Source organism: Papaver somniferum, chromosome 1 (assembly GCF_003573695.1).
Source record: "Papaver somniferum cultivar HN1 chromosome 1, ASM357369v1, whole genome shotgun sequence".
In the NCBI taxonomy this organism is placed as follows: Eukaryota; Viridiplantae; Streptophyta; class Magnoliopsida; order Ranunculales; family Papaveraceae; genus Papaver; species Papaver somniferum.
This window is the reverse complement of record NC_039358.1, coordinates 198284412-198311147: the sequence shown is the minus strand read 5'-3', so window position 1 is coordinate 198311147 and position 26736 is coordinate 198284412. Positions and strand designations below refer to the sequence as shown.

General features: G+C 37.2%; 2 protein-coding genes across 2 annotated transcripts; one reads left to right on the top strand and one right to left on the bottom strand.

Annotated features, from left to right (window-relative positions):
* Window positions 1-21850: 21850 nt before the first annotated feature.
* LOC113357321 (aspartic proteinase nepenthesin-2-like) lies at window positions 21851-23119 on the top strand. Its single transcript, XM_026600694.1, has one exon. The coding sequence runs from the start codon at window positions 21851-21853 to the stop codon at window positions 23117-23119; it is 1269 nt and encodes a 422-aa protein (XP_026456479.1).
* Window positions 23120-24038: 919 nt separating this feature from the next.
* On the bottom strand, window positions 24039-25867 carry LOC113311539 (purine permease 1-like). The gene is made up of 2 exons (XM_026560370.1): window positions 24818-25867; window positions 24039-24707 (listed from the first exon to the last, which is right to left on the bottom strand). Exons 1-2 carry the CDS (start codon window positions 25658-25660, stop codon window positions 24357-24359), a joined length of 1194 nt encoding a protein of 397 aa, XP_026416155.1. The 5' UTR covers window positions 25661-25867; the 3' UTR covers window positions 24039-24356.
* Between the last annotated feature and the right edge of the window lie 869 nt (window positions 25868-26736).

Below are 26736 nucleotides of genomic sequence, written 5' to 3'. Positions count from 1 at the left end.
TTACTGTTATGCCCTAATATAATTATGCATCAGCGTAATGAAAAAACTAAAAGCAAGAGAATACTTGGAAAGGCTAAATTATTGACATCAATAATCCTTCGGTTCTGTTATACAGTAGGGGGAATTTGAAATAAAAAAACAGCATACACCATAAATACGTCGTGATGATACTGTATTGAATTTAAGTAAACCTCACATTAGAGGAAAATGAAAGCAGAGGTAAACCAGAATTTACCTTATTTATGCTAAATTACTTTAATGCCCCAATTTATTTGATGTTATCTTTTTTTATTAATGAAAATTATCATTAATTAGATAAAATAAAAACAAAAGTAGAAAGGGACATAAAGTAGAACCATCTAAAGAGAAAAACATGAGAGATAAAAGGATTGGGAAGTGAAAAATTACATCAAAAAACTCCTATAAAGCGATTGATGATTCATCCGGAGTACATGAGCTTTCAAGTAAATTTTTTTTTCTAGTTTAGTATTTTTATTCTTAGCACCTCAACAAACAGTTAAAAACCATAAATAGGGGAGAATGAGTATTTTTTATGTATATCATCATATTTTCCAATACCGGTATTGATTAAATGTTGGGTAGGAGGCATGCATCATATTCGGTATGACGTACATATTTGTGGTTAGCCTACTAACCACAAATATGTTAGTGTTAGCATTAGCAACCATACATGTATTCTGAGAGAAGATTCATTATATGTTTTTTGTTCTTTGAAGATAAACTTCACCTTCCTCCTCATATAAATACTCCCGGCGAGTTCCTTTTAATGAGCCAGGACGCAAAATAGGATGAAAACCATCTAATAGGTGAGAAGAAGTTTTTTTTTTTTTTGTTCATTATATTTTTTCAATACCAGTGATGATAAAAATATTGGATATGCATCATATTCGTTATCATATATTTATATACGTGGCTAGCCTACTAAATCTAATAGTATTAGAATTAGCAATCATGTTTAACATCTGAGAGAAGATATGTGTCATTTGTTTCTTGGTTTTTGTGAATAAACTTCAACTTCCTCCTAAGATAAATATGCCCAGTAAATGCCTTTTAAAGAGATAGGACTCACAATATTAAAAACAATATTAATACCAAGATTGGTAGTAAAAAGAGATATTTCTTTAACAACCTTTGTTGCTAATTTTTGTATGGCTTGATTAGCTGCTACAATGTTATTTGTTCAACAATTGCAAGTTGAGCACAACTCAAATTGAGTATACTGATGAGTGCCAAATATTGTATATATTTATCCCTTTTTGTTGGCATTTAACTCATATGTTGTGCAATAATTCTACATTTTATCCCATATTCTGTATTTTCATTGTTTTCAAGAATAAATATTTTTCTTACTTAATTTTGCATTTTTAGGTAATAAATAAAGTCTGGATGAATTGCGGAGCGGAATAGAGCAGAAAAGTAGTGAAAAGCCGGGAGGAGTTACGCAAGGAAGCCGCGAAGAATGGTGTGCACAAGACCAAAAAGCTAGGAATGGGCTCAAGAAGGAAGAATTGTTCTTAAAGAAGATATGGGCTTGGCATACCCAAGGCTCAAAGCCCTTTCTCAAACCCATTTCCACTATCCAAGCCCGTATCGGATTTCAGCCGTCAGATCGAAGCATTTCAGCATCCTACGGTCGCTCCATCATCGCACATCAAACTCCGAAGCTCCCGCTTTACATCGCAACGCCCATCTCCATCTTGGGCCGTCCTTTTCGTTGCATTCCTCCATCCGACGGTCGCTACCCACAGCCTCCCATCTCATCGTTGGATCTACCTACCATCGTCACATCCCACGGATCAGCTCGCCAAACATCGAACCAGATGCTCCCGCTTCACACCCTAGCACCAAACCCTATACTACCACCCAAACACTCCCTTCTTCCCAAAACATCGATCTCATCTTCTCCACCCGACCATTTCCAGAACCACCACCACCTGCTCTACCCTGCCACCACCAGACCTCGAGTTCCACCACCACCACAAACACCCGACAACACCACCATCTCCATCAACCGACAACAAAACCCATCATCCTATTTCACCCATTTCATTAACCCTACCCACTGTTAGGGTTTTGACATGAGAGAACTAGGTTGATGGGAACTGAATTCGTAGCAGAGGAGCAGAAGAAAGCATGGGTCATCTACAAGAAGGACAAGGAACAACAAACAAGGAAATTTGGTGAGTGATTTTGAAAATCGAAAAAACCCTAATTTCAATTTAGGGTTTCGAAAATTTAGGGTTTGTTGTAAACTATAAATATGGATGTTGTTGCCACTGTTAAAACTTGTTCTTGGGTCATCCAAGTAACCATCAATTAGGGTTTATTTTAGATTTAATTTTAATTTCAAATTTCAATTTTAATCCAATTTCATAATTAGGGTTCTTGTTCACTGTGTAGTGTTTGATGTTTTAGTGTTTAATTGTTTGATGTTTTGTTAGTCTAATGCTCTTAGTTTTATAAATTCACTGTTAGCTTAATGTTTAATTTCTGTTTAGCTTTCATGTCCTGTAGTGTTTAGGTTTAGTGTAATGTTTGTCATGTTCTAATCCATCATGCTAGGGACTTGATGAATCCCTAATTTCTTATTGTGTAGTACATTGATCATATTGCTTTAGAAGGTTAAACAAGTTTAGTGACAGATCACTTTCACAATGTATGCCAAGTATACTTTGTAGTTAGGTTCATGAGCTGTTGATAAGCTGCAACTTAAGCTGAATTCATATGTCTTTTGACTAATTGTACCTTAGAAAGACAGTTAGTACTTTGGAAAGAATACCATAGTTGTGTTTAACATGTCTATAGGAGAATACATAGTAGAAGTTAGAGTGAATTCAATCCCCTAGCTCTCACTCATTCCCCATTGTTCTTCATTCCCATCCACAGTTTCTCTCCCATGTTCTGTTTTAGTAAGTTTTAGCTCCTATCATATTTGCATTTTACTTATTGTTTTACTTCAACACAACAATCTCACTCCATCTTCAATGCTCACTGTTTTGTAAATGCTTCTGTTTAGTGTCAAGTAAATGCTTCTGTTTTGTAACTGCTCACTGTTTGTTTCCCCTCATGCTCACTGTGGTGTCTTAACATCACAATCTTTACTTGTTTCACACATTCACTGTCCATTATTCATCTTGCCTCACTGTCAGTTGTTGTTGCTTCAACTGTCAGTGTTGAACTTGCTTCAACTGTCACTTTTGTTGTTCTTGTTTAAAGTCTCATGATTAGTAATCTGCCCTGGTTAGTGTAATCAGTTAGAAATTGGTTACAATAAGAAAAATAGCACTTGCACCCCCTTGTCCCTGTGGAACTGACCTGTGCTTGCCCTGTGTTGCTTGCCGACACTGTGCACTTGCAGTTAGAATTTTTAGGATCATTTCGAGTCCTACCAAGTTTTTGGCGCCGCTGCCGGGGACTCGGTTGCGGCGCAATTGCTCTTTCTTTCTTTTGGGTTGTTACTGAACTCTGCTTGCAGTAACTCCTATGCTTGCTTGTTGATTTTGCTTGCTGTAACTGGTAGGCTTTTAAAAGAGGTCCTAAAAATTATCCCCGGCAGCGGCGCCAAAAACTTGGTGGGCCTTGAAAGGGTATAGAAATAAGCGTGATAAAACGGGGGCCTACAGTAATACCGCAAGTGCACGGTCGTCGGTTGTAGCTCGTGCAAGTACGGGTCGATCCACAGAGATCGGGTGTGTTTTGGAAGTGTTTTAGCTAATTGGGTTCCTAAATTGCTATTGGGTTTTGAAGCCATTTGGGCTTAAAGTACTAATGGGTTTGTTCACAATAAAAGGAACTGAGCTTGGGCTCAGTTGGTCTTTGAAATGCAAATTGGGCTTTGGCCTTACAGTGAGTTCAGGTTTTTGGGTTAAGCCCACAATTAATTGAATTGGGCTTTAGCTCTAACCTATCAATACACTAGGCTTTGGCCTTGATGAAATTGGGCTTTGGTTTTGGTCTTCTGATGAGCCCAAGTTGTGCTATGGGCTTTTGGTTTTAGAAACTGGGCTTGGTTAATGAGGACTGGGCCTTAGGCTTCACTGAAGTGAATTGGGCTCAGTTGGATTGGATCTGAGCTTGGCTGCAGGAACTGGACTTGGCTTGGCAGCAGAAGAAGTGGCAGGGCAGCAGCAGCCTGGCAGCAGCATCAGCAGCATCAGCAGCTTGGCAGCAGCAACAGCAGCAGCAGCAGCTTGGCAGCAGCATCAGCAGCAGCAGCAGCTTGGCAGCAGCAACAGCAGCAGCAGCACAAGTGACAGAGAAGGCAATGTAGCAGCAGGGGAAGCAAATAGTAATGCAGCAGTGCAATGCAGCAAGGCAAGTGCACAACAGCAGTGACATAATGCACAAGCAAGGAAGAAAACAGCAAACAAAATGAAAGATACAACAGGGCAACAGTAAAAGCAAAGAACAAAACAAGATGAACCAAGGCCTAAGCCAAGGGCAGGGGTGATAATGAAACTGAAAAGAAGCAATACTAAGGCAGAATACAGGCAATCACAAATAGAATGGTAAGATAATCAGCTTGCTATAAGCACTGATTTCTTCCATTGCACAATCAGCACATTGCAATCTAAGCATACACAAGGAATGGCAAGAAAATCAGCTTGCTATAAGCACTGATTTCTTCCATTGCACAATCACAACAAAGCTTCAAATGTATCTAGCCTAGCATTCACAGGAACATAACATTACATGACAGTGAACATTTAACTGACATGACAAATTAACAGTGAACTAACATGACATTGCACATTCAACAGAAACATTAACAGGATATTCTAGAATCTAACAGAACCTTAACAGAATTGAACTAACAGGAGACTAACACAACTAACATGAACATAATTGAAATTAACAATGAACATTTAACAGAAACACTAACAGGATATTGCACAAACATTAACAAAATTGAACTTAACTGAAATTGAACTGAAACATGAACATTTAACAGAACTTGAAAGTTCTGGATGCAGGATAATCCAAGCATAACTATTACAACACACACATAAGGCTATTTATAGTCACAGACCCAAATTTCTCAAAATTATAAAATTAGGGTTTATAGAAAAATCCCCAAATTCCAACAGTGAAATTAGCTCACCTAATCGTCAAATTGACGTCGACCCATCCTTTCTCTGACTCTCCTGTATCACTCCATGCCTTCAATTTCACTCTAGCTCAACCTAATTTACCAATTTTGCACGCCTAGGGTTTCTGATAGAGAACGTGCAAAAATTGAGAAAATAGGTGGCCAAGGAGAAGGGAACAGATGGTATTGGTTGTTGGGTGATGGGGTGATGATGGTGGAGGAGTGGTGGTGGCAGTGGAGTTGGTGGTTCTGCAGAGGGGGTGATGGAGGAGATGGTTCGAAGGAGAAAGGGAAGGGTGCGTTTGTTTGAGGTGTAGGTGCTCGGTCGCTAGGGTGTGAGGCGAGTGTATCGAGTTTGATGATCTGCGACGCTGAGCCGTGGGATAGGGAGATGAAAGATCAATCGGACGGTGAGATGAAGTGAAGTTTGTAGCGACCGCTGGATTATATAATACAACAAAATCAACGACGCCAGATGGAGTTAGGTGTTGTAGTGTTAGGCGGAGATATCAAACTTCGATGCACAGCAAGGGAGCGACCGTCGGATTCAACTACCATCTAATCTGAAGGCTTGGAATTTCAGCGCTGTGGTGCTTGGCAGAGACTTCAGATTTTGATGCTCTATGAAGGAGCGACCATCGGATGCTTCTGAGAACTGATCTGATGGCTGAGAACGGAGGCGCTTTTGTGTGTAGAAAATGAGGTTGTGCGCACCATTCTTCGCGGTTTCCTTGCGTAATTTCTCCCGGCTTTTCACTACTTTTCTGCTCTTTTCGCTCCGCGACTCATCCGAACTTTATTTATTACCTAAAAATGCAAAATTAATTAATAAAAATATTTATTCTTGAAAACAATGAAAATACAGAATATGGGATAAAATGTAGAATTAATGCACAAAAGATGAGTTAAAATGCCAACAAAAAGGGATAAAAATATACAATATTTGGCACTCATCAAATACCCCCAAACCTGAATTTTACTTGTCCTCAAGTAAAACAAAACTAAGGAAATCCTAACTAAACCACTGTCGCTGGTCTCTCGAATGCATTTAGCGTATGCACTAAGCCTTTTAAACCACTAAGTGTCCCTAGTGGACGAGTGAAGTCTCGTGAAGGTTTACCAGAGGTGTGCCTACAAAACCTAAGGACAAAATATAAGCTCAGATTCCATCAAACGTGACATGTGCAAAACAGTTTAAGCTCACAGCAAAATGGAGATGTCAATCTAGCTATCGAAGGCACAATCCTAGCACTGATAACAAAAAAAGACATGTGATAAGAGTGTAAAGTGTATCTACACATGTGTAAAGAAAGATCTGAAGTCATGACTACTAATCACCAAGAGATAGTTTCTCAGGCTAAGAACTGAGGTCGAAATCTAGCTAGCTGTCCGGACTTTACGAGAATTGTGAATGAGTTGGAGGTATTTCACAATTTCTCGCGTTGTACATCAATGGCATACACCCTCCTTGCTTATTACAACGAAACAACAAAAGATGACTATTTACATGACTCTTATTTACATTGACAAATCTCTTTTTATTTTTTTGGAACAAGAGATGATGGAATTGATAAATACTTGATTTTTTTTTTTTGGTATTTTTCTGATATATTTTTTTTCTGAATATATACATCGTTTTTTTTTTTTTAAGGAAACACTTTTGATACATAACAATAAAGAAACAAAAGATTACATGACACTTTGCAAGAGGTAGCCCTTTTTGATGCACCCAGTTAAATTCGATGGTTGTCTTTCTTAATGTAACCTCCATCTTCTATCCCAACCAACCAAAGAACAAGCTAGTCAAGTTTCGTTCAGTATTCTAAAGTGATTGGCAATCGTAACTTCCTATCCAACACCTTGAAGATCGAGGCCATACATGTATTGGTAGATCGTGCGCGTGCAAATTTCTTATCACTATGTGAATTGTGCTAGAATCAGGGTGCCTAAATATCTAGACTAAGACTCCTAATAAAAATACATATTTGCACAAGAGTCAACATTTCAAGGTAAATGAGCTCCATTTTTTGATTTTTTTCAATTTTTTAATTTTTTTTTTGAATTTTGATTTTTCAATTTTTTTGGAATTTTTCAATTTTTTCAAAAAGAAGAAGGAGTTCGTTTTTAATTATGGCAAATTATCATGGTATCTACTCTATACCCCCAAACCTAAACTAAACATTGTCCTCAATGTTTCAAAATATGGAAAGAATTAAAATGCAACATATGGAAAGGGACATGCTGAGTAGAGTAAAAGGAGAGAGAATACCCGATTGTACGGCGAAAGCAGAATTAAAACTCCGTTATTAAGGCAAAAATCCAACATATTTCAGCCGAGATCATATTGGATTAGCAAAATATATACAAAAGGAACAAAAGTGTTTTTAAAATTTTATCTACTGGATTATATACAACAAATTCACCACACTAACAATCTAAAGAGTTGAGGATCAACCCAAAAGAAAAAGTGTAGAGACAGAGAAAGTTTTAAAACACTAAAATTGGACTTAAATGGGAATGAGAGTGAAAAACCGAATGAATCACCCTAAACCTAAATTTTTCAACAGGTTTACTTTTAAGCACAAAATCTAACAATTTTAGGGGTTCAGGATTCAAAAGGTCTAACTCATAATGGACTGTTTTCGGGATGGGCAAACATGCAATTTCCAACTGTGGCTTTTAAAAGTGTTATATTTTGAAGCAAAATAGTCCAAGAGGACTTGGGAAGCACACAGTTCCAATCCTAGATTAGGAATTTTCAGAAAAATTGGTTTTACAATATGGGTACAAACCAAATCTAGGTTGGGTGGAAGGCCAACAGATGGACTTGTAGAAGAATAGGCATATCATTATCAATTAAATCAAAATCTTCTAACTCATCTACACATGTCACATCATGCTCACAATTGGCAAGATTACAATCAGAATTATCAACATCATCAACAGATTGATTTTCATGCATCGGCAAATCAGGGGAAACATCACATGGAATACTAGAAGAAATATCATGCATTAAGGTCGGGGCAGAGAAGCCTAATGTATTTGAACCCAAAGGTTCCATAACATTTTCAGTATAGACATGTTCTTCTAACATAACATCATAATCATCATCATCATCATGATAGGAATTTTGCAATCTAGGATAATTTTCAATCCTAAGGTCGGAGCTATTACAAGAATAAAACTCTAATTCATGGGGATGATTCATATCATGTGGTGTTGTTCCTGTTTCCCTAACGGATTCCCATTGATGGGTTTTTTCTGCAATCTCGGCTAAAAAATTCCATGCATCATCCACAGATTTATCAATAAACTCACCATTACACATAGACTCAACCATGGTTCGAGATTTAAAGTCTAGTCCCTCATAGAGGATGACGACAAGTCTCCACTTCTCAATTCCATGGTGCGGACATTCACTCAACAAATCATTAAAACGTTCAAAATAGTGAAAAACAGTTTCCTCATCCAATTGGACAAAACAATTGATATTTTGACGAATAGCGATGGTCCTATGGTGTGGAAATTTTTTTTGGAAAAATTGATTAGTGAGTTGTTCCCAAGTGGTGATTGATTGTGGTCTCAAACCGTAAAACCATGTTTTGGCTCTTTCTTTTAAAGAAAATGTAAACAAACGCAATTTCAGAGAGTCTTCGGACAAATGATCAGGTTGCATAGTCCGACAAATTTGTTCAAACTCTCTTACATGAGTATAGGGGTTCTCAGAATCGAACCCTCGAAATATAGGAAGTATTTGTATCATGTTTGCATTTATTTTAAAAGGGTTATTGGTTTGAGGTAATACAATACATGATAATGGAATTTGTATTGATGGATACATGTATTCATGGAGGGCACGAGGTTGGTCCATTTTGAAATGACACAAAGCCCACTATTTGGTTTTAAATGGGAAAATTTAAAAAATTTGGTTTATGGGAAAATTTTGGTTTTGATGGGCTGTAAAAGAAAAGTTTGGTTTAAAATGGGAGCAAAAGAAATTTTTTTTTTTTTTTTTTTAAATAATAAAATGAAGAAAATAAAATTTGGTTTTTGAAATGGGAGCAAGCCCACTGTGCAAGCCTCTAATGAAATGGAAGGAAGGCTGCGGCCTACGAAAATCCAAGTTTTAATTTTGAAAGTTTAATTTGGCCCAGTTGGTTAAGGCCCGACGTTTGTTTTAAAACTTTGGTTTCGAGGTCCACTTACAAGTCCACAACCAGTTATAAGCTCAGCTGGGTTTAAACCCAGAGTCCAAAATACAAGTCCAATGAAAGAATTTAAACAAGCCCACAAATTAAATACAAGCCCACAAATTAAACAACAAGCCCAAAAATAAATTATTACAAACCCAAAATAGAAAAATAAAAAGCCCAAAAAATTGGGTTAATTATTACAAGCCCACAATTAAAGAAATTTGGAAGCCCACAGGTTGGGTTCTCTCAATGGAATGGGTTTAGGCTTACCTTTTTAGCACAGCCCAGCTGCTCTGATATTGTTGCAAAAACCCAGTTGGGTTTTGGTTCTTTTCCTTGGTGGCGTCCCAGCAGAGGAAAAACACGTTCAGAACAACAGGTCCAACAGCAAATGAAGTGAAGCAGATGCAGATGCAAATGCTATGAAATGAAATACAAAATAGCTAAAGAAAAACACAAGAAAAACACAGCACCAATCCCCGGCAGCGGCGCCATCAACTTGGTAGGCTTTTAAAAGAGGTCCTAAAAATTATCCCCGGCAGCGGCGCCAAAAACTTGGTGGGCCTTGAAAGGGTATAGAAATAAGCGTGATAAAACGGGGGCCTACAGTAATACCGCAAGTGCACGGTCGTCGGTTGTAGCTCGTGCAAGTACGGGTCGATCCACAGAGATCGGGTGTGTTTTGGAAGTGTTTTAGCTAATTGGGTTCCTAAATTGCTATTGGGTTTTGAAGCCTTTTGGGCTTAAAGTACTAATGGGTTTGTTCACAATAAAAGGAACTGAGCTTGGGCTCAGTTGGTCTTTGAAATGCAAATTGGGCTTTGGCCTTACAGTGAGTTCAGGTTTTTGGGTTAAGCCCACAATTAATTGAATTGGGCTTTAGATCTAACCTATCAATACACTAGGCTTTGGCCTTGATGAAATTGGGCTTTGGTTTTGGTCTTCTGATGAGCCCAAGTTGTGCTCTGGGCTTTTGGTTTTAGAAACTGGGCTTGGTTAATGAGGACTGGGCCTTAGGCTTCACTGAAGTGAATTGGGCTCAGTTGGATTGGATCTGAGCTTGGCTGCAGGAACTGGACTTGGCTTGGCAGCAGAAGAAGTGGCAGGGCAGCAGCAGCCTGGCAGCAGCATCAGCAGCAGCAGCAGCTTGGCAGCAGCAACAGCAGCAGCAGCAGCAGCTTGGCAGCAGCAACAGCAGCAGCAGCACAAGTGACAGAGAAGGCAATGTAGCAGCAGGGGAAGCAAATAGTAATGCAGCAGTGCAATGCAGCAAGGCAAGTGCACAACAGCAGTGACAGAATGCACAAGCAAGGAAGAAAACAGCAAACAAAATGAAAGATACAACATGGCAACAGTAAAAGCAAAGAACAAAACAAGATGAACCAAGGCCTAAGCCAAGGGCAGGGGTGATAATGAAACTGAAAAGAAGCAATACTAAGGCAGAATACAGGCAATCACAAATAGAATGGTAAGATAATCAGCTTGCTATAAGCACTGATTTCTTCCATTGCACAATCAGCACATTGCAATCTAAGCATACACAAGGAATGGCAAGAAAATCAGCTTGCTATAAGCACTGATTTCTTCCATTGCACAATCACAACAAAGCTTCAAATGTATCTAGCCTAGCATTCACAGGAACATAACATTACATGACAGTGAACATTTAACTGACATGACAAATTAACAGTGAACTAACATGACATTGCACATTCAACAGAAACATTAACAGGATATTCTAGAATCTAACAGAACCTTAACAGAATTGAACTAACAGGAGACTAACACAACTAACATGAACATAATTGAAATTAACAATGAACATTTAACAGAAACACTAACAGGATATTGCACAAACATTAACAAAATTGAACTTAACTGAAATTGAACTGAAACATGAACATTTAACAGAACTTGAAAGTTCTGGATGCAGGATAATCCAAGCATAACTATTACAACACACACATAAGGCTATTTATAGTCACAGACCCAAATTTCTCAAAATTATAAAATTAGGGTTTATAGAAAAATCCCCAAATTCCAACAGTGAAATTAGCTCACCTAATCGTCAAATTGACGTCGACCCATCCTTTCTCTGACTCTCCTGTATCACTCCATGCCTTCAATTTCACTCTAGCTCAACCTAATTTACCAATTTTGCACGCCTAGGGTTTCTGATAGAGAACGTGCAAAAATTGAGAAAATAGGTGGCTAAGGAGAAGGGAACAGATGGTATTGGTTGTTGGGTGATGGGGTGATGATGGTGGAGGAGTGGTGGTGGCAGTGGAGTTGGTGGTTCTGCAGAGGGGGTGATGGAGGAGATGGTTCGAAGGAGAAAGGGAAGGGTGCGTTTGTTTGAGGTGTAGGTGCTCGGTCGCTAGGGTGTGAGGCGAGTGTATCGAGTTTGATGATCTGCGACGCTGAGCCGTGGGATAGGGAGATGGAAGATCAATCGGACGGTGAGATGAAGTGAAGTTTGTAGCGACCGCTGGATTATATAATACAACAAAATCAACGACGCCAGATGGAGTTAGGTGTTGTAGTGTTAGGCGGAGATATCAAACTTCGATGCACAGCAAGAGAGCGACCGTTGGATTCAACTACCATCTAATCTGAAGGCTTGAAATTTCAGCGCTGTGGTGCTTGGCAGAGACTTCAGATTTTGATGTTCTGTGAAGGAGCGACCATCGGATGCTTCTGGGAACTGATCTGACGGCTGAGAACGGAGGCGTTTTTGTGTGTAGAAAATGAGGTTGTGCGCACCATTCTTCGCGGCTTCCTTGCGTGATTTCTCCCGGCTTTTCACTACTTTTCTGCTCTTTTCGCTCCGCGACTCATCCGAACTTTATTTATTACCTAAAAATGCAAAATTAATTAATAAAAATATTTATTCTTGAAAACAATGAAAATACAGAATATGGGATAAAATGTAGAATTAATGCACAAAAGATGAGTTAAAATGCCAACAAAAAGGGATAAATATATACAATATTTGGCACTCATCAGTAACTCCTGTTGAGTTGTTGCTAAGTCTGCCACTGAACTGCTGCTGCTGCCTGAAATCTGCTGTGGTGTTGTGGTGCTGTTGAAAATCTGTTGCTGCTGCCCTGCCTTGCTGCAAGCCCTGAACTGAACCACCTGCTGTTGCTGTTGCTGCTGCTGATGCTCTTGTGCTGCTGTGGTGCTCCTGCTGGTGCCAGGCCAAGAACCCTGTGAGCTGTTGCACCTGTTGCTGAACCAAAGCTGCTGCACCTGGTGCCAGGCCAACTGACCCTGTGCACTTGCAGCTTTGCTGAACCAAAGCCCAACTGGGCTGTAAGCTGCAGAAGGTGAAGGAAGTGAACCAAAGCCCAACTGGGCTGTAAGCTGCAGAGGTGAACCAAAGCCCAACTGGGCCTCAGAAAAGCCAAAGCTTAGGATGATCCAAAGCCCAACTGGGCTTTTGCAACCTAACTGAGCAGCTGGGCTGTGCTTAAGCAAGTAAGCCTAAACCCATTAAGAGAACCCAACCTGTGGGCTTCCATTTTTAATTTGTGGGCTTGTAATAATTTTTGTTTTTCTTTATTTTTTATTTTGGGCTTGTAATAATTTTTCTTTTTCTTCTTTTTCTTTCTTTTATGGGCTTGTAATTATTTATTGTTGTTTTTATTTTCTTTTGTGGGGTGTGATAATTTATGCTAGGCTAAGTTTAAAAAAAAAAAAAAAAAAAAAAAAAAAAATTTTGCTCCTAATTTCAAAAATCAAAACTTTTCTCCCATTCAAAAACCAAATTTTACTTGCTCCCATTTTGACAACCAAATTTTTTCTAAAATATCCCATTAAAACCAAACTTGCCAAAAAAAAATGTCTCCCACCAAAACCAAATTTTTCCCAAAAATCCAAACCCTTTAAAAACCAAATTCTGAGCTTTGTAAACATAGTTACTTAGCTTTTGAGCCAATCATGTCTGGATTTTGGTCTGCTCCTGGAGATGGAAATAAAACTCTTAGAGAACTTGCTTATGGACAAACTTCACGTTATGAACCTCCCATAGACCATGATGTCAATAGTCATAGGAATTATTATGGACATTTTCAAAGTCCCGAGCCGCAATACATGAACCCTAATGACTATTCGTACATGCATCATTTATCGCAACGTGAAAATGAACATTTTGCTAGTGCCTCACTCACCCAATCATCACTTATGGATCAAATAGAAGCTCGAATCACAGCTTTAGAAATGCAATCACATGAGGAATCTTTCACATCTAATTTTCTTAGGCAACCTGAAATCTATGCATGTCCCGCATGTGGTAGTTTAGACCACCCTGTTGAGCATTGTCATATTTTGCATAATTTTAGGCCATCTAGAGGAAATCCAATGTATGAAATGCCCATGAATTGTGAGAATGGTAGTCATTGGGACCATAATCAATCCTTTGAGGGTTGCGATCAATATTTTGAAAACCCTAATGACCATGCACACATGTACCATTCACCACAATTTGAACATGAAGAATTTTGTACTCCCATGAATTTAGACTCCACCACAGAAGCTTTAAGACTCTGTAAGCAAGACTATGATAGATCTACAGCACGAATTCATGCACATTTAGATCAGATTTTGCTTCACCGACAAAAGGAGGAAATTCATGAGGAAATGTATGTTGTCCCTAATGAAGTGTCTAGCCCCATTCATGTAAATAATGTTGAATATGAACCTAATTTAGAGGAACATGAATCGACTAATGACACCACCACTGTTAATGCGGACCAATATGCATGCTACCATGATGATGATTATGATGATTATGATGATGTGTTAGAAGAACATGAAAATATTGTGGAACCTGTTGGTTCAATAACATATGGCTTCTCGCCCTCGACCTTCATGAATGTTGTTTTTTCTAATACTCATTGTAATTCATATGATTTTGATATTGACATGGGATTCGTACAATTATTCTGTGAAGATGAGCATGACATAGGAATAGTTGAATCTTCTGTAGACACTAATATGCATGAAAATATATTTGATGTGTCTGATTCTCTACCTAGGTCACATTGTGATATTTCTCCTGATTTGCCGATGCATGAGAATAAATTTGTTGATGAGGTTGATGATTCTGAGTGTGAACTTGCCAATTTGATTGATGATTGTGAGCATGATGTGACATGTGTAGATGAGTTAGGAGATTTTGATTTGATTGATAATGATATGCCTATTCTTCTACCTAAGTCACAATCTGATGGCCTTCCACCCAACCTAGATTTGGTTTGTACCCATATTGTCAAACCGATTTTTCTGAAAATTCCTAATCTAGGATTGGAACTGTGTGCCTCCCAAGTCCTTTTGGACTATTTTGCTTCTAAATATAATACATTTGAGGAACCACAGTTGGAATTAGCATGTTTGCCCGTCCCTAGCACAGTTCATTTCGAGCTAGACCTTTTGCATGATGAACCCCCGAAACTGCGCGATTTTGTTTTCAAAATTATATCTTCTGTAAAATCCAGGTTTGGGGGTAGCTCATTTTGTTTCACAGTTTCACTTGCGTTTCTATCATATTATTATTGTGTGAAATTGTTGAAACCGCTACACTTTTTCTTTTGGGTTGATCCTCAACTCTTTAGATTGTTAGTGTATGGTGAATTTTTTGTATATAATCCAGTAGATAAAATTTCTTAAAAACCCTTTTGTTCCTTTTGTATATATTTTGCTAATCCAATATGATCTCGGCTGAAATATGTTGGATTTTTGCCTTGAATAACGGAGTTTTAATTCTGCTTTCGCCGAAATCGGGTATTCTCTCTCCTTTTACTCTACTCAGCATGTCCCTTTCCATATGTTGCATTTTAATTCTTTCCATATTTTGAAACATTGAGGACAATGTTTAGTTTAGGTTTGGGGGTATAGAGTAGATGCCACGATAATATGCTATAATTAAAAACGAACTCCTTCTTCTTTTTGAAAAAATTGAAAAATTCCAAAAAAAATTATTAAAAAAAATCAAAATTCAAAAAAATTAAAAAATGAAAAATCATAAAAAATGGAGCTCATTTACCTTGAAATGTTGACTCTTGTGCAAATATGTATTTTTATTAGGAGTCTTAGTCTAGATATTTAGGCACCCTGATTCTAGCACAATTCACATAGTGATAAGAAATTTGCACGCGCACGATCTACCAATACATGTATGGCCTCGATCTTCAAGGTGTTTGATAGGAAGTTACGACTGCCAATCACTTTAGAATACTGAACGAAACTTGACTAGCTTGTTCTTTGGTTGGTTGGGATAGAAGGTGGAGGTTACATTAAGAAAGACAACCATCGAATTTAACTGGGTGCATCAAAAAGGGCTACCTCTTGCAAAGTGTCATGTAATCTTTTGTTTCCTTTTGTATTTGTATCAAAAGTGTTTCCTTGTTCAAAAAAAAAAAAAAAAAAAAAAAAAAAAAAAAAAAAAAAATCGATGTATATATTCAAAAAAAAAAAAATATCAGAAAAATACCAAAAAAATCAAGTATTTATCAATTCCATCATCTCTTGTTCCAAAAATAAAAAGAGAATAGTCAATGTAAATAAGAGTCATGTAAATAGTCATCTTTTGTGTTTTTGTGTTGTAAGCAAGGAGGGTGTATGCCATTGATGTACAACGCGAGCAATTGTGAAATACCTCCAACTCATTCACAATTCTCGTAAAGTCCGGACAGCTAGCTAGATTTCGACCTCAGTTCTTAGCCTGAGAAACTATCTCTTGGTGATTAGTAGTCATAACTTCAGATCTTTCTTTACACATGTGTAGATACATTTTACACTCTTATCACATGTCTTTTTTTGTTATCAGTGCTAGGATTGTGCCTTCGATAGCTAGGTTGACATCTCCATTTTGCTGTGAGCTTAACTGTTTTGCACATGTCACATTTGATGGAATCTGAGCTCATATTTTGTCCTTAGGTTTTGTAGGCACACCTCTGGTAAACCTTCACGAGACTTCAACTCGTCCACTAGGGACACTTAGTGGTTTAAAAGGCTTAGTGCATACGCTAAATGCATTCGAGAGACCAGCGGCAGTGGTATAGGTAGGATTTCCTTAGTTTGTATTTACTTGAGGACAAGTAAAATTCAGGTTTGGGGGTATTTGATGAGTGCCAAATATTGTATATATTTATCCCTTTTTGTTGGCATTTAACTCATATGTTGTGCAATAATTCTACATTTTATCCCATATTCTGTATTTTCATTGTTTTCAAGAATAAATATTTTTCTTACTTAATTTTGCATTTTTAGGTAATAAATAAAGTCTGGATGAATTGCGGAGCGGAATAGAGCAGAAAAGTAGTGAAAAGCCGGGAGGAGTTACGCAAGGAAGCCGCGAAGAATGGTGTGCACAAGACCAAAAAGCTAGGAATGGGCTCAAGAAGGAAGAATTGTTCTTAAAGAAGATATGGGCTTGGCATACCCAAGGCTCAAAGCCCTTTCTCAAACCCATTTCCACTATCCAAGCCCGTATCGGATTTCAGCCGTCAGATCGAAGCATTTCAGCATCCTACGGTCGCTCCATCATCGCACATCAAACTCCTAAGCTCCCGCTTTACATCGCAACGCCCATCTCCATCTTGGGCCGTCCTTTTCGTTGCATTCCTCCATCCGACGGTCGCTACCCACAGCCTCCCATCTCATCGTTGGATCTACCTACCATCGTCACATCCCACGGATCAGCTCGCAAAACATCGAACCAGATGCTCCCGCTTCACACCCTAGCACCAAACCCTATACTACCACCCAAACACTCCCTTCTTCCCAAAACATCGATCTCATCTTCTCCACCCGACCATTTCCAGAACCACCACCACCTGCTCTACCCTGCCACCACCAGACCTCGAGTTCCACCACCACCACAAACACCCGACAACACCACCATCTCCATCAACCGACAACAAAACCCATCATCCTATTTCACCCATTTCATTAACCCTACCCACTGTTAGGGTTTTGACATGAGAGAACTAGGTTGATGGGAACTGAATTCGTAGCAGAGGAGCAGAAGAAAGCATGGGTCATCGACAAGAAGGACAATGAACAACAAACAAGGATATTTGGTGAGTGATTTTGAAAATCGAAAAAACCCTAATTTCAAATTTAGGGTTTCTTAAATTTGGGGATTTTTTGTAAACTATAAAAGGGAAGTGTTAGGGATGTAAAAAACTGTTCTTGGGTCATCCAAGTAACCATCCATTAGGGTTTATTTTAGATTTAATTTTAATTTCAAATTTCAATTTTAATCCAATTTCATAATTAGGGTTCTTGTTCACTGTGTAGTGTTTGATGTTTTAGTGTTTAATTGTTTGATGTTTTGTTAGTCTAATGCTCTTAGTTTTATAAATTCACTGTTAGCTTAATGTTTAATTTCTGTTTAGCTTTCATGTCCTGTAGTGTTTAGGTTTAGTGTAATGTTTGTCATGTTCTAATCCATCATGCTAGGGACTTGATGAATCCCTAATTTCTTATTGTGTAGTACATTGATCATATTGCTTTAGAAGGTTAAACAAGTTTAGTGACAGATCACTTTCACAATGTATGCCAAGTATACTTTGTAGTTAGGTTCATGAGCTGTTGATAAGCTGCAACTTAAGCTGAATTCATATGTCTTTTGACTAATTGTACCTTAGAAACACAGTTAGTACTTTGGAAAGAATACCATAGTTGTGTTTAACATGTCTATAGGAGAATACATAGTAGAAGTTAGAGTGAATTCAATCCCCTAGCTCTCACTCATTCCCCACTGTTCTTCATTCCCATCCACAGTTTCTCTCCCATGTTCTGTTTTAGTAAGTTTTAGCTCCTATCATATTTGCATTTTACTTATTGTTTTACTTCAACACAACAATCTCACTCCATCTTCAATGCTCACTGTTTTGTAAATGCTTCTGTTTAGTGTCAAGTAAATGCTTCTGTTTTGTAACTGCTCACTGTTTGTTTCCCCTCATGCTCACTGTGGTGTCTTAACATCACAATCTTTACTTGTTTCACACACTCACTGTCCATTATTCATCTTGCCTCACTGTCAGTTGATGTTGCTTCAACTGTCAGTGTTGAACTTGCTTCAACTGTCACTTTTGTTGTTCTTGTTTAAAGTCTCATGATTAGTAATCTGCCCTGGTTAGTGTAATCAGTTAGAAATTTGTTACAATAAGAAAAATAGCACTTGCACCCCCTTGTCCCTGTGGAACTGACCTGTGCTTGCCCTGTGTTGCTTGCCGACACTGTGCACTTGCAGTTAGAATTTTTAGGATCATTTCGAGTCCTACCACATACGCATGCTAACTTTCACTTTTCGATCTAATAAATCACACCCTTTTCCTCAACGAAAAATCTACCTTTCGTAGTGTTAAGAGCAATTAGTTTATTTGTTTTCGGATGTAAAACATTACAGCCGTTTTTATAACCATCAATAATATTTGGCACGTATTGTTGTGTGTTTTATTTTCTTTCCCCTTATTACTTGCTTGTCGCCAAGCTTTTCGTTTCCCTTTACTCTTGTTATGATGGTAATTTTAGGTAGCACCCTAGACAAAAATTTACGTTTACACTCTCCATTACCATGTTAATAACCTTGCTGCAGTCGAACGATAAATGTAGGCTGAGAAATCTTGTAATGTTATTGATAGAAACGATGATTATGCCTTAAATATGAGGCAAGGATTACACAAGTTTTCCACACACTTATAATACAGAAAACACAAGACAAGTCAAGTCAACTATTGTTGACTTGACAGAAACATACTGTCTAATACACCATCTCAAACTGATACAGGCACAATAACAGTTTCAAAAACAGAACAATTAAAAAGTAAAAAATCTAAGTAACTTCATCTTTGAGACTGTGAAAATAAATATCCTTCAACTTTGTATCCATGAAAGACTGCAACAACCCGTAGAATGTAGGAAAGCAAATCCCCTTGGTGAACATATCATCAATTTTCTCTTCACTAGTAATGTATTGAAGTTGTAGAAACCCCTGATCCATCATTTCTATAATGGTATGATACTGAATCTCTATGTGCTTTGTCCTTGCATGAAAAACATGATTAGAAGCTAAGGATAGAGCACTTGTATTATCCCAATAAAGTAATGTTGGAGTAGCAACTGAAACATGTAACTCACACAGTAAATCTACAAGCCACTTCAGTTCGCAGAAGCAACAGAGATACACTTATATTTAGCCTCAGCTAAAGATTTGGAAACAGTTGGATGCTTTTTAGAAGACCAAGATATTAAATTTTCACCCAAGAAAAAATTCGCAACTGCTCATTGCAGTTGCAAATTTGGCAACTGCAGCAAGTCGTTGCTAATTATTGAGTTGCTGCGAATTTAGTTGCGAATTCGCAACTGCGTAAGAGCCGTTGCTAAATTTGGTTGCTAATGCGCAAAAATGGTGTAGTATAAACCTATCAATTGTACCATCTATCTTATGTTTTATCTTGTACACCCATTCAGATCCCAAAATATTCATATGAGGTTCTAGAGCTACATATTCCAAAGTGTCATTATCTCTCAAAGCTACATATTCCTCTTTCATTGACACGTTCCACTTAGGATTATTCATTGCTTGCTTAAAAGTTTTGGGTTCAGAAAGTGTAGTTAACAAAGATGCATATGCAGAAGAAATTGGATACTTGACAGAAAAATAAGAAACATGATTTGGAAATTGCTTTGGTTTTAAAACACCTTTCTGAGAAGTAGTGACCATAGTAGTAGTAGAAGATATATCATGAAGAGAAGGAACTTCAATAGGTAAAGAAGGAAAAATATAACCAATATAATCATTTTGAGTAGAAAACTCTGATACCATGAAAAAATTTGTAATGTTATTCATAGAAACGATGATTCTTACACACAGAGTCATATTCCTTAAATATGAGGCAATGATTACACAAGTATTCCACACACTTACAATACAGAAAACACAAGACAAGTCAAGTCAACTAATGTTGACTTGACAAACACATACTTTCTAATATAGGCATTTTCTCGAAATCAAATTAAAATGGATTCCAACCTATTATGCTACCAACACTCTGTCATGCAAAGGAAGCATGGAATCAATCTCACCCTGGACATTTCGAAGTAAAAGGTTTTGCTGATTGTATCGTCATCTACAACTGAAGTAACCTGAAAAAGAGTTTTCTTCCAATGGTATTCTTGGATTACGCCATAAAGTCTAATTCAAACTTGCGCAATAGAATAGTGAAGTTTTCATCCTCTCGTATTCTTTGCTTACACCATAAATTCTAATTTAAATTTGAGCAATAGAATATTGAAGTTGAAAAGCTAGGATTAAAATCATGATACACTTGTTGGAAGTGCATCCAACTAAGAATACTAATCTTAAGCATGTCGACAAAAAATTGAAACAATGGAAACACTTTTCCTGAGAGAATTTTCCAAGTCAAGCTGGAAGGACAAATAATATTGAGTTTATTCCTAAGACCAGCATCACTATATAGACCAAAACCCTTTGTAAACACCACACGACCTATGTGGTTGTTGCCAAAATTCTCGACTTCTTTGACATACTCTTCCTCCAGAATCTTGATCGAGAGAATGTTGACCTTCACGCAGGGTTCATTAGACAACTAAAAATAAGAAAATTGCCTAGAAGGTGAGTTTATAACTGTAAATACATATCATTTAGGGTTTCGAGACATTGAAGTTGGCACTACAGCGATTGGCTGATGAAATCTTGGGTCAAAGAGTATAGAATATTAGAATCCCCAGTGAATCGCAATGGGTTTGCAGGCGTTGTAATGTGAATACTTTGGGTCTTGATTACTTGTAGTGGTTGTTCTATAATAAACTGTGCATAATTTTCTCAAATAAATGACATTTAATATTTGGAATGGATCCCTTATTTATTTCTTAACTTAATATTTTATTTAATTTCTCCACTACTAGATGTAAGTGGATGGATGGTTGAAATCAATCCTTTGTTTTTGAAAATCTCATCTTAATCTTGATCTTGATCATCCATCCACTTGTATCTGATGGTGGAAAAAGTAAATAAAAAACTAAATCAGAAAATTTAAATTTCAAAATCTGCTTCCTTTAATGTTCGTATTCATTTGAAATTTTCACGTAAAGCTGCGATTATAATTAATTGACCCGTAGGTAATTAATTTCGAAGATCTGATAGATGTGTTTTTTTAGTAAGCTTGATATCCAAAGATCCGAATGATATGCTTTCCTAGTAAATCTTTATATATTGATACTTTATCTGTTAGTCCAACTGGCACTTCTTGAACCATTTATGCATAAGAGCATTAAATATTAATTATCTTTAACTTCGAAACTGTCGTCCAAAATATAAAGAACGTTGCGTTAAGATTTTTCTCACTAGGGTACTATAAATTCTAATTCACAACTTTACATAGTTGTGTCCATCAAAATTCGTTTTAGCTCAAATATAAGGGGAACCATTTTCAATTTTCTTCTGACAATTACACATATTTTACTACTGTAAAGCTCAATCATCTCGGTGAATCCAAAGAAGGGGTTTACAATAATGATGATTCATAGAGACTCCAAAGAATCACCTTTATATTCAGGTGGCCATTTAACTCGAGAAGAGAGGCTTCAGAGACTCGTTGAACAATCCAAATATCAAGCACGTTATATCGAGTCACAAATATTATTCAAGAGCAATTCAACACGCTCGATGAAGCCTGATGTTGCACGTTTATCTGTAGAGTATAAAACAAGCAGGTTTTATGTTGCGGTGGTTGGTTTAGGTACGTTTCCTGGTAAACGAAAACCATACATGAATTATTATTTGATCATTGATACAGCTAGTGATCGAACGTGGCTTCAATACGAAAATGCCACTAAAACTTTCAATCTAGATATGCCACTTTATCCTTGGAGTTCGTCAACCATGTATCGTCCTATCCCTTGTAATAGGCATCCGCTTTGCAAGGGAGATAAGTGCAATGTTGATGGACAATGCACTTACATATCATCCTATGCGTCTGGATGTGTTACATCTGGTATTGTTACTGAAGAAATGTTCACTCAAGGATCCAACACTGGCGGCCTTGAAAGTATTAAATTACTAATGGGTTGTGGTTTTCGTCAAGATAATTTCGAAAACTTCATCGGTCGGAATCATATATTTGGCAAACCTGATCTTATTGCAGGAATACTCGGTTTAGGACCAGGAGAATGGTCTTTTATAAATCAATTAGGTGTTGCTGGAGAAGGTCAATTTGCCTATTGCTTCGAGACGTTTAATTTTAATATTGAGGGATCAGATACATACTTAAGGTTTGGCGCAGATGCGACGATTGGAGGTGCAGGTCAAAAAGTACATACAACTCCCATTGTTGTGCCTGATTACAAGACTTGGTCATATTACTTAAATCTGGAAGATATTAGTGTAGGTAACAAAAATGTCGGATTTCCTAGAGGCACTTTCAAGCTTAACATTAGAAGAGAAGGCGGTACAATCATAGATTCTGGTACTCCAATATCCGTGATGTATAAAGATCATTTTGATAGAATTGCAGATTTGGTGAAGGCGCATTTTAAGGAACTCGGAGTTGAATATATCGGTTCCCAATACAATTTTACTCTTTGTTTCCGTCCCCGGAGAAGATTTGATATTACTAACTATCCTTCCATAATATTTCATTTTCAACAAGCTGATTATGTTATTACGTATCATAAAGCTAATTTTATGGTAACATTAACTGGAAATATTTGTTTGGGAATTTTTCCAACGAATACAAATAGGCCAGCTTTCATTTTAGGAGCCATGCAACAAACTAATAAATGAATTTTGTATAATGTGAAGGATGGTTCACTCTCATTCGCTGCTGCGGAGTACTGCGAATTAGGTTCTTAAGGGACAATGCCATCAAACTGAGAATGAGAATATAATAAATTTATTTCCTTGGAAATTTAATAAATTAATGTCATTTTAATTCTTCAAGTTCCACTTTTCTTTTGAATACTTTCAGCAGGTCTTTTTCTCTTTAATCAAAATGGCAAAACACGACCTGCATGGGGCATCCGTTAGTTAAGGAAAATTAAGTGTCCTGAGGCCCCTTTTCCTAGCTAGCTCTTTGCTGTGTTCCTCCCAATCCATTCTTAATTTTTTCATGTTAGCTAAATAATTTTTAAAAGATTAAGCAAGAGAAGGTTTCAAATTATAAATCCGGTACTGGTATTGCTTTGAATGACGTGTAGAAAATCTGATATCAAAGATTTAATGAACATAAAACGTAACTCAAATAATTCTCTCTATTGATGTAATTCAAACTCATGGCTCAACATCTTATATATATTGTTTAACGGACTTAACGATTACGAAAACACTTTCCTAATATAACTCAAATTCTAAACATAGAATTCTTCTAGAAACTCAAAACTCTAAACAAATTTGTAAGCCAAACAAACTCCTCCGTAATAAAGTTTCCTAAAACAGACACCTTCTGTATATAAGAAAAAACCGTGTTGACGCTATAAACCAGTTTCCTAAAACTGGCACCGTATATAAAAAAAATCGTGTTCACACTATAAACTAGTTTCAAAACTAGTGTCCTCCGTATATGAAACACTGTGTTCACACTATCTTGGTTTAACCTTCAACATGATGTGACAGGTGCAAAATCCATTTCAGGCGTTTGCAGGAGAAGCCGAGGAAACAAGAAATTAAATATGGCCAAAAGCTTAAGTATTTCAAAGTCTGCATAAAAGAGGATGGAAGGAATGTTATATTATGGGATTTCATCTGAAGAAGCAGAGTTCGGAGTTAGAGCGGGACGAAGACCTCCCTTCTCAAGCTAAACTTGCAGTAATTTGATATAGGGGGATTTAGGTTTTTTCGCAACCAAGTTTTTGGTATAAATTTAGAGATCGATCGGGAATTGCAAAATTGTACAATGTTCATGTAAGTGACTTCACGTTGACTTAATTGACCATCCGATTCAATATTGAAACTACAAAGAAGCCAAACTTGTTATCGCAGGAGGGAATTACATATAGTAAGTTTCTCCCAGGAACAAGAATTTTCAAACTTCATCAGGGATTTCTTGGCTGTTAATCGGTACTGCCTTGTGCTGATTCGTCTTCTTTTTTGTTTGCTTATATTCGCCATAGAAATAAGAAGCAAAACCCCATATAGATAGACCTAATGACATTCCTTTTTCTGCACTGAATTTCTCATTAAAGAAAAATATTGCACAGATTTGTTGAATTGGAAGGAGTAGTGTCATAAGAACTCCACTGAATAAAGATGATGCACAATGTATTACACCCAAAGTTCCCACTACGGCACATTGCATCGATACGGCTGTAAATATTAATACTATGTAATACTTTGTTTCTCCAAGTTCAAAACCCTTTGCTTCTCTGCTAATAGCCTAAAAAATGCACAAAAAATCAAAAACAAATTAAGTCAGATATGTTTAATTAACTCGATAATTAAACTGTTCTAGTTAAGAAAATGTTCTATAAATGAGACGATTTTCACCTGAAAGTCCTTGTTGATTAACATGGCAATGGTGCAAAAAACTGTTGCAACCATTGAAATTATAAACTGCATCCGCATCACCAGATCATATGTTACAGCTTCGCATGCTTTCCTGTACACTAACTCGATAAAAGGCAACATAAACCCAAATAGTGCAGCTGCACCAAGAGTTACAAAGAACCCCAAGAAGTATTGATCCTTCGAGACACCAATAGGTTTATCACCATTAGTATGGAAAGCCAAAACAACAGCACCAAGAGTTAACAACACAACCGAATTAATCGAATACGGAGTAAACTTCTGCCTAACAAGAAGTAGAGCAAATGCAGCAGTAAAAGCTAGTTGAGTAGACATCAACAGTGAAGAAGTTGAAACAGGGAGATAGCTTACACCATAAGCATATAGAAAACTGTCTAAACCAACTATAATCCCCAAGAAAATACATGATATGAAAAGTTTAGGACTGAAACCACCAAATCTTAGCTTCCGGTCAGTCGTCGGGTTTACATCAATTGCTGATATTGATCGAGAATCATGAGATTTTGATTTCGATTTAAACCATGAAACGGAGATAGGTATGAGAAGAAATGGAAAAGCTACAGTTTGCAACCAACTTGATAACCATTTTCTTTGACCACCATGTAAGTAGTAAACCCTTAGCAGCAATGGACCTGTTATTTGTGCTACCGATAAGAATATGCAATTCACTATTAGAATCACTAGTTTCATTTTCTTCTTCTTCTTGTTATCTTCTTCTTGGTGATGGTGGTGTTCATGACTATTACTGGATACTAGTACTCCTCCTTTCATGTTGCTCTGATCATTCTCCACAATACTTTTCATGGCTGGCTAATGATTTATTATCTCAGTTTACAATTCGAATTCTGGTAAGTTCAACTTGTGGTCTCTGCATATTTAAATAGCTGCCTACATTTCCAATCAGTCTCTTTTTACCAACTTTTAATTTGCGTCTTCAAAGTTTTTTTTTCTTTCAATATTTTTTTTTTTTTTTTTGGGTTGGAATGCTTTTTGTGATAGGCATGCTTCTCTGCTGAGCCAGATATTCACCTTATGGTGGTCCTAGCAGACTCGCAATTTATATGAACCACGCACCCACGCGAGGCACGACCATATCCACGTGCATTTTTCAGCAAGTTGACTAAATATTTGTCGACCTTTTAACAAAATGGCGCATGTATCCTTGAAAAATGAAATGAAGCCCAACACTGCGCAAGTTTTAGAACGATTTTTTGGGACCATGATTTTTCTTGGGGGACCATGATTTTATTTTGGGTAAAGACATTAGAAGTAAATATAGGTCACCCCTTGTCTACATATTTATATTAATACCTAAATTACCCTCTTGATTAATTTTGGGTGATGATTAGCTAGTGTTAATAATAGTTAGTGTAATGATTAGTGAGATGATTAAGTTAAAAATAATTAGTGAGATTAAAAAATCAGATGAGTTTTTTTTTAAAGAAGTAGAATTATGAGAGAGTAAAGTTAGAGAAGATGAAGAAGGAAAACATCAAAAACGATGGATTTTACCAACCACAACTGGAGGAAGGGTATTTGGGTACCCAGGTATGCTTCAAACTTAGATAATGTTGGTTGAATTGCTCCAAACTTTCAAAAAAATGAAATTTTTTATGTAAATTTGGGCCAGTTCGGTTAACCATATGTCAACAACATGTAACCGAACACATCTGAAAGTGTAGTTCGGTTACTATATGTCAAGAACATGTAACCGAACACACCTGAAAATGTAGTTCGGTTACATTTTCCAAACACGCATGTTACCGAACTCGCTCGTTAATGGAGGTTTTGGTCGTACATTGCAATGTTCGGTTACCTAGGATAAAATGGTAGGTAACCGAACTTTGAACTTGACAATTTATTTGAGTACATCTTGTTTG

Bases quoted from the DNA above. Each gene is read 5' to 3' on its own strand.
- LOC113357321 (XM_026600694.1), top strand. From the start codon at position 21,851: ATGATGATTCATAGAGACTCCAAAGAATCACCTTTATATTCAGGTGGC.
- LOC113311539 (XM_026560370.1), bottom strand. From the start codon at position 25,660: ATGAAAAGTATTGTGGAGAATGATCAGAGCAACATGAAAGGAGGAGTA. The intron at 24,708-24,817 runs GTGAAAATCGTC...TGCATTTTTTAG, and splicing joins TAATCAACAAGGACTTTCAG to GCTATTAGCAGAGAAGCAAA.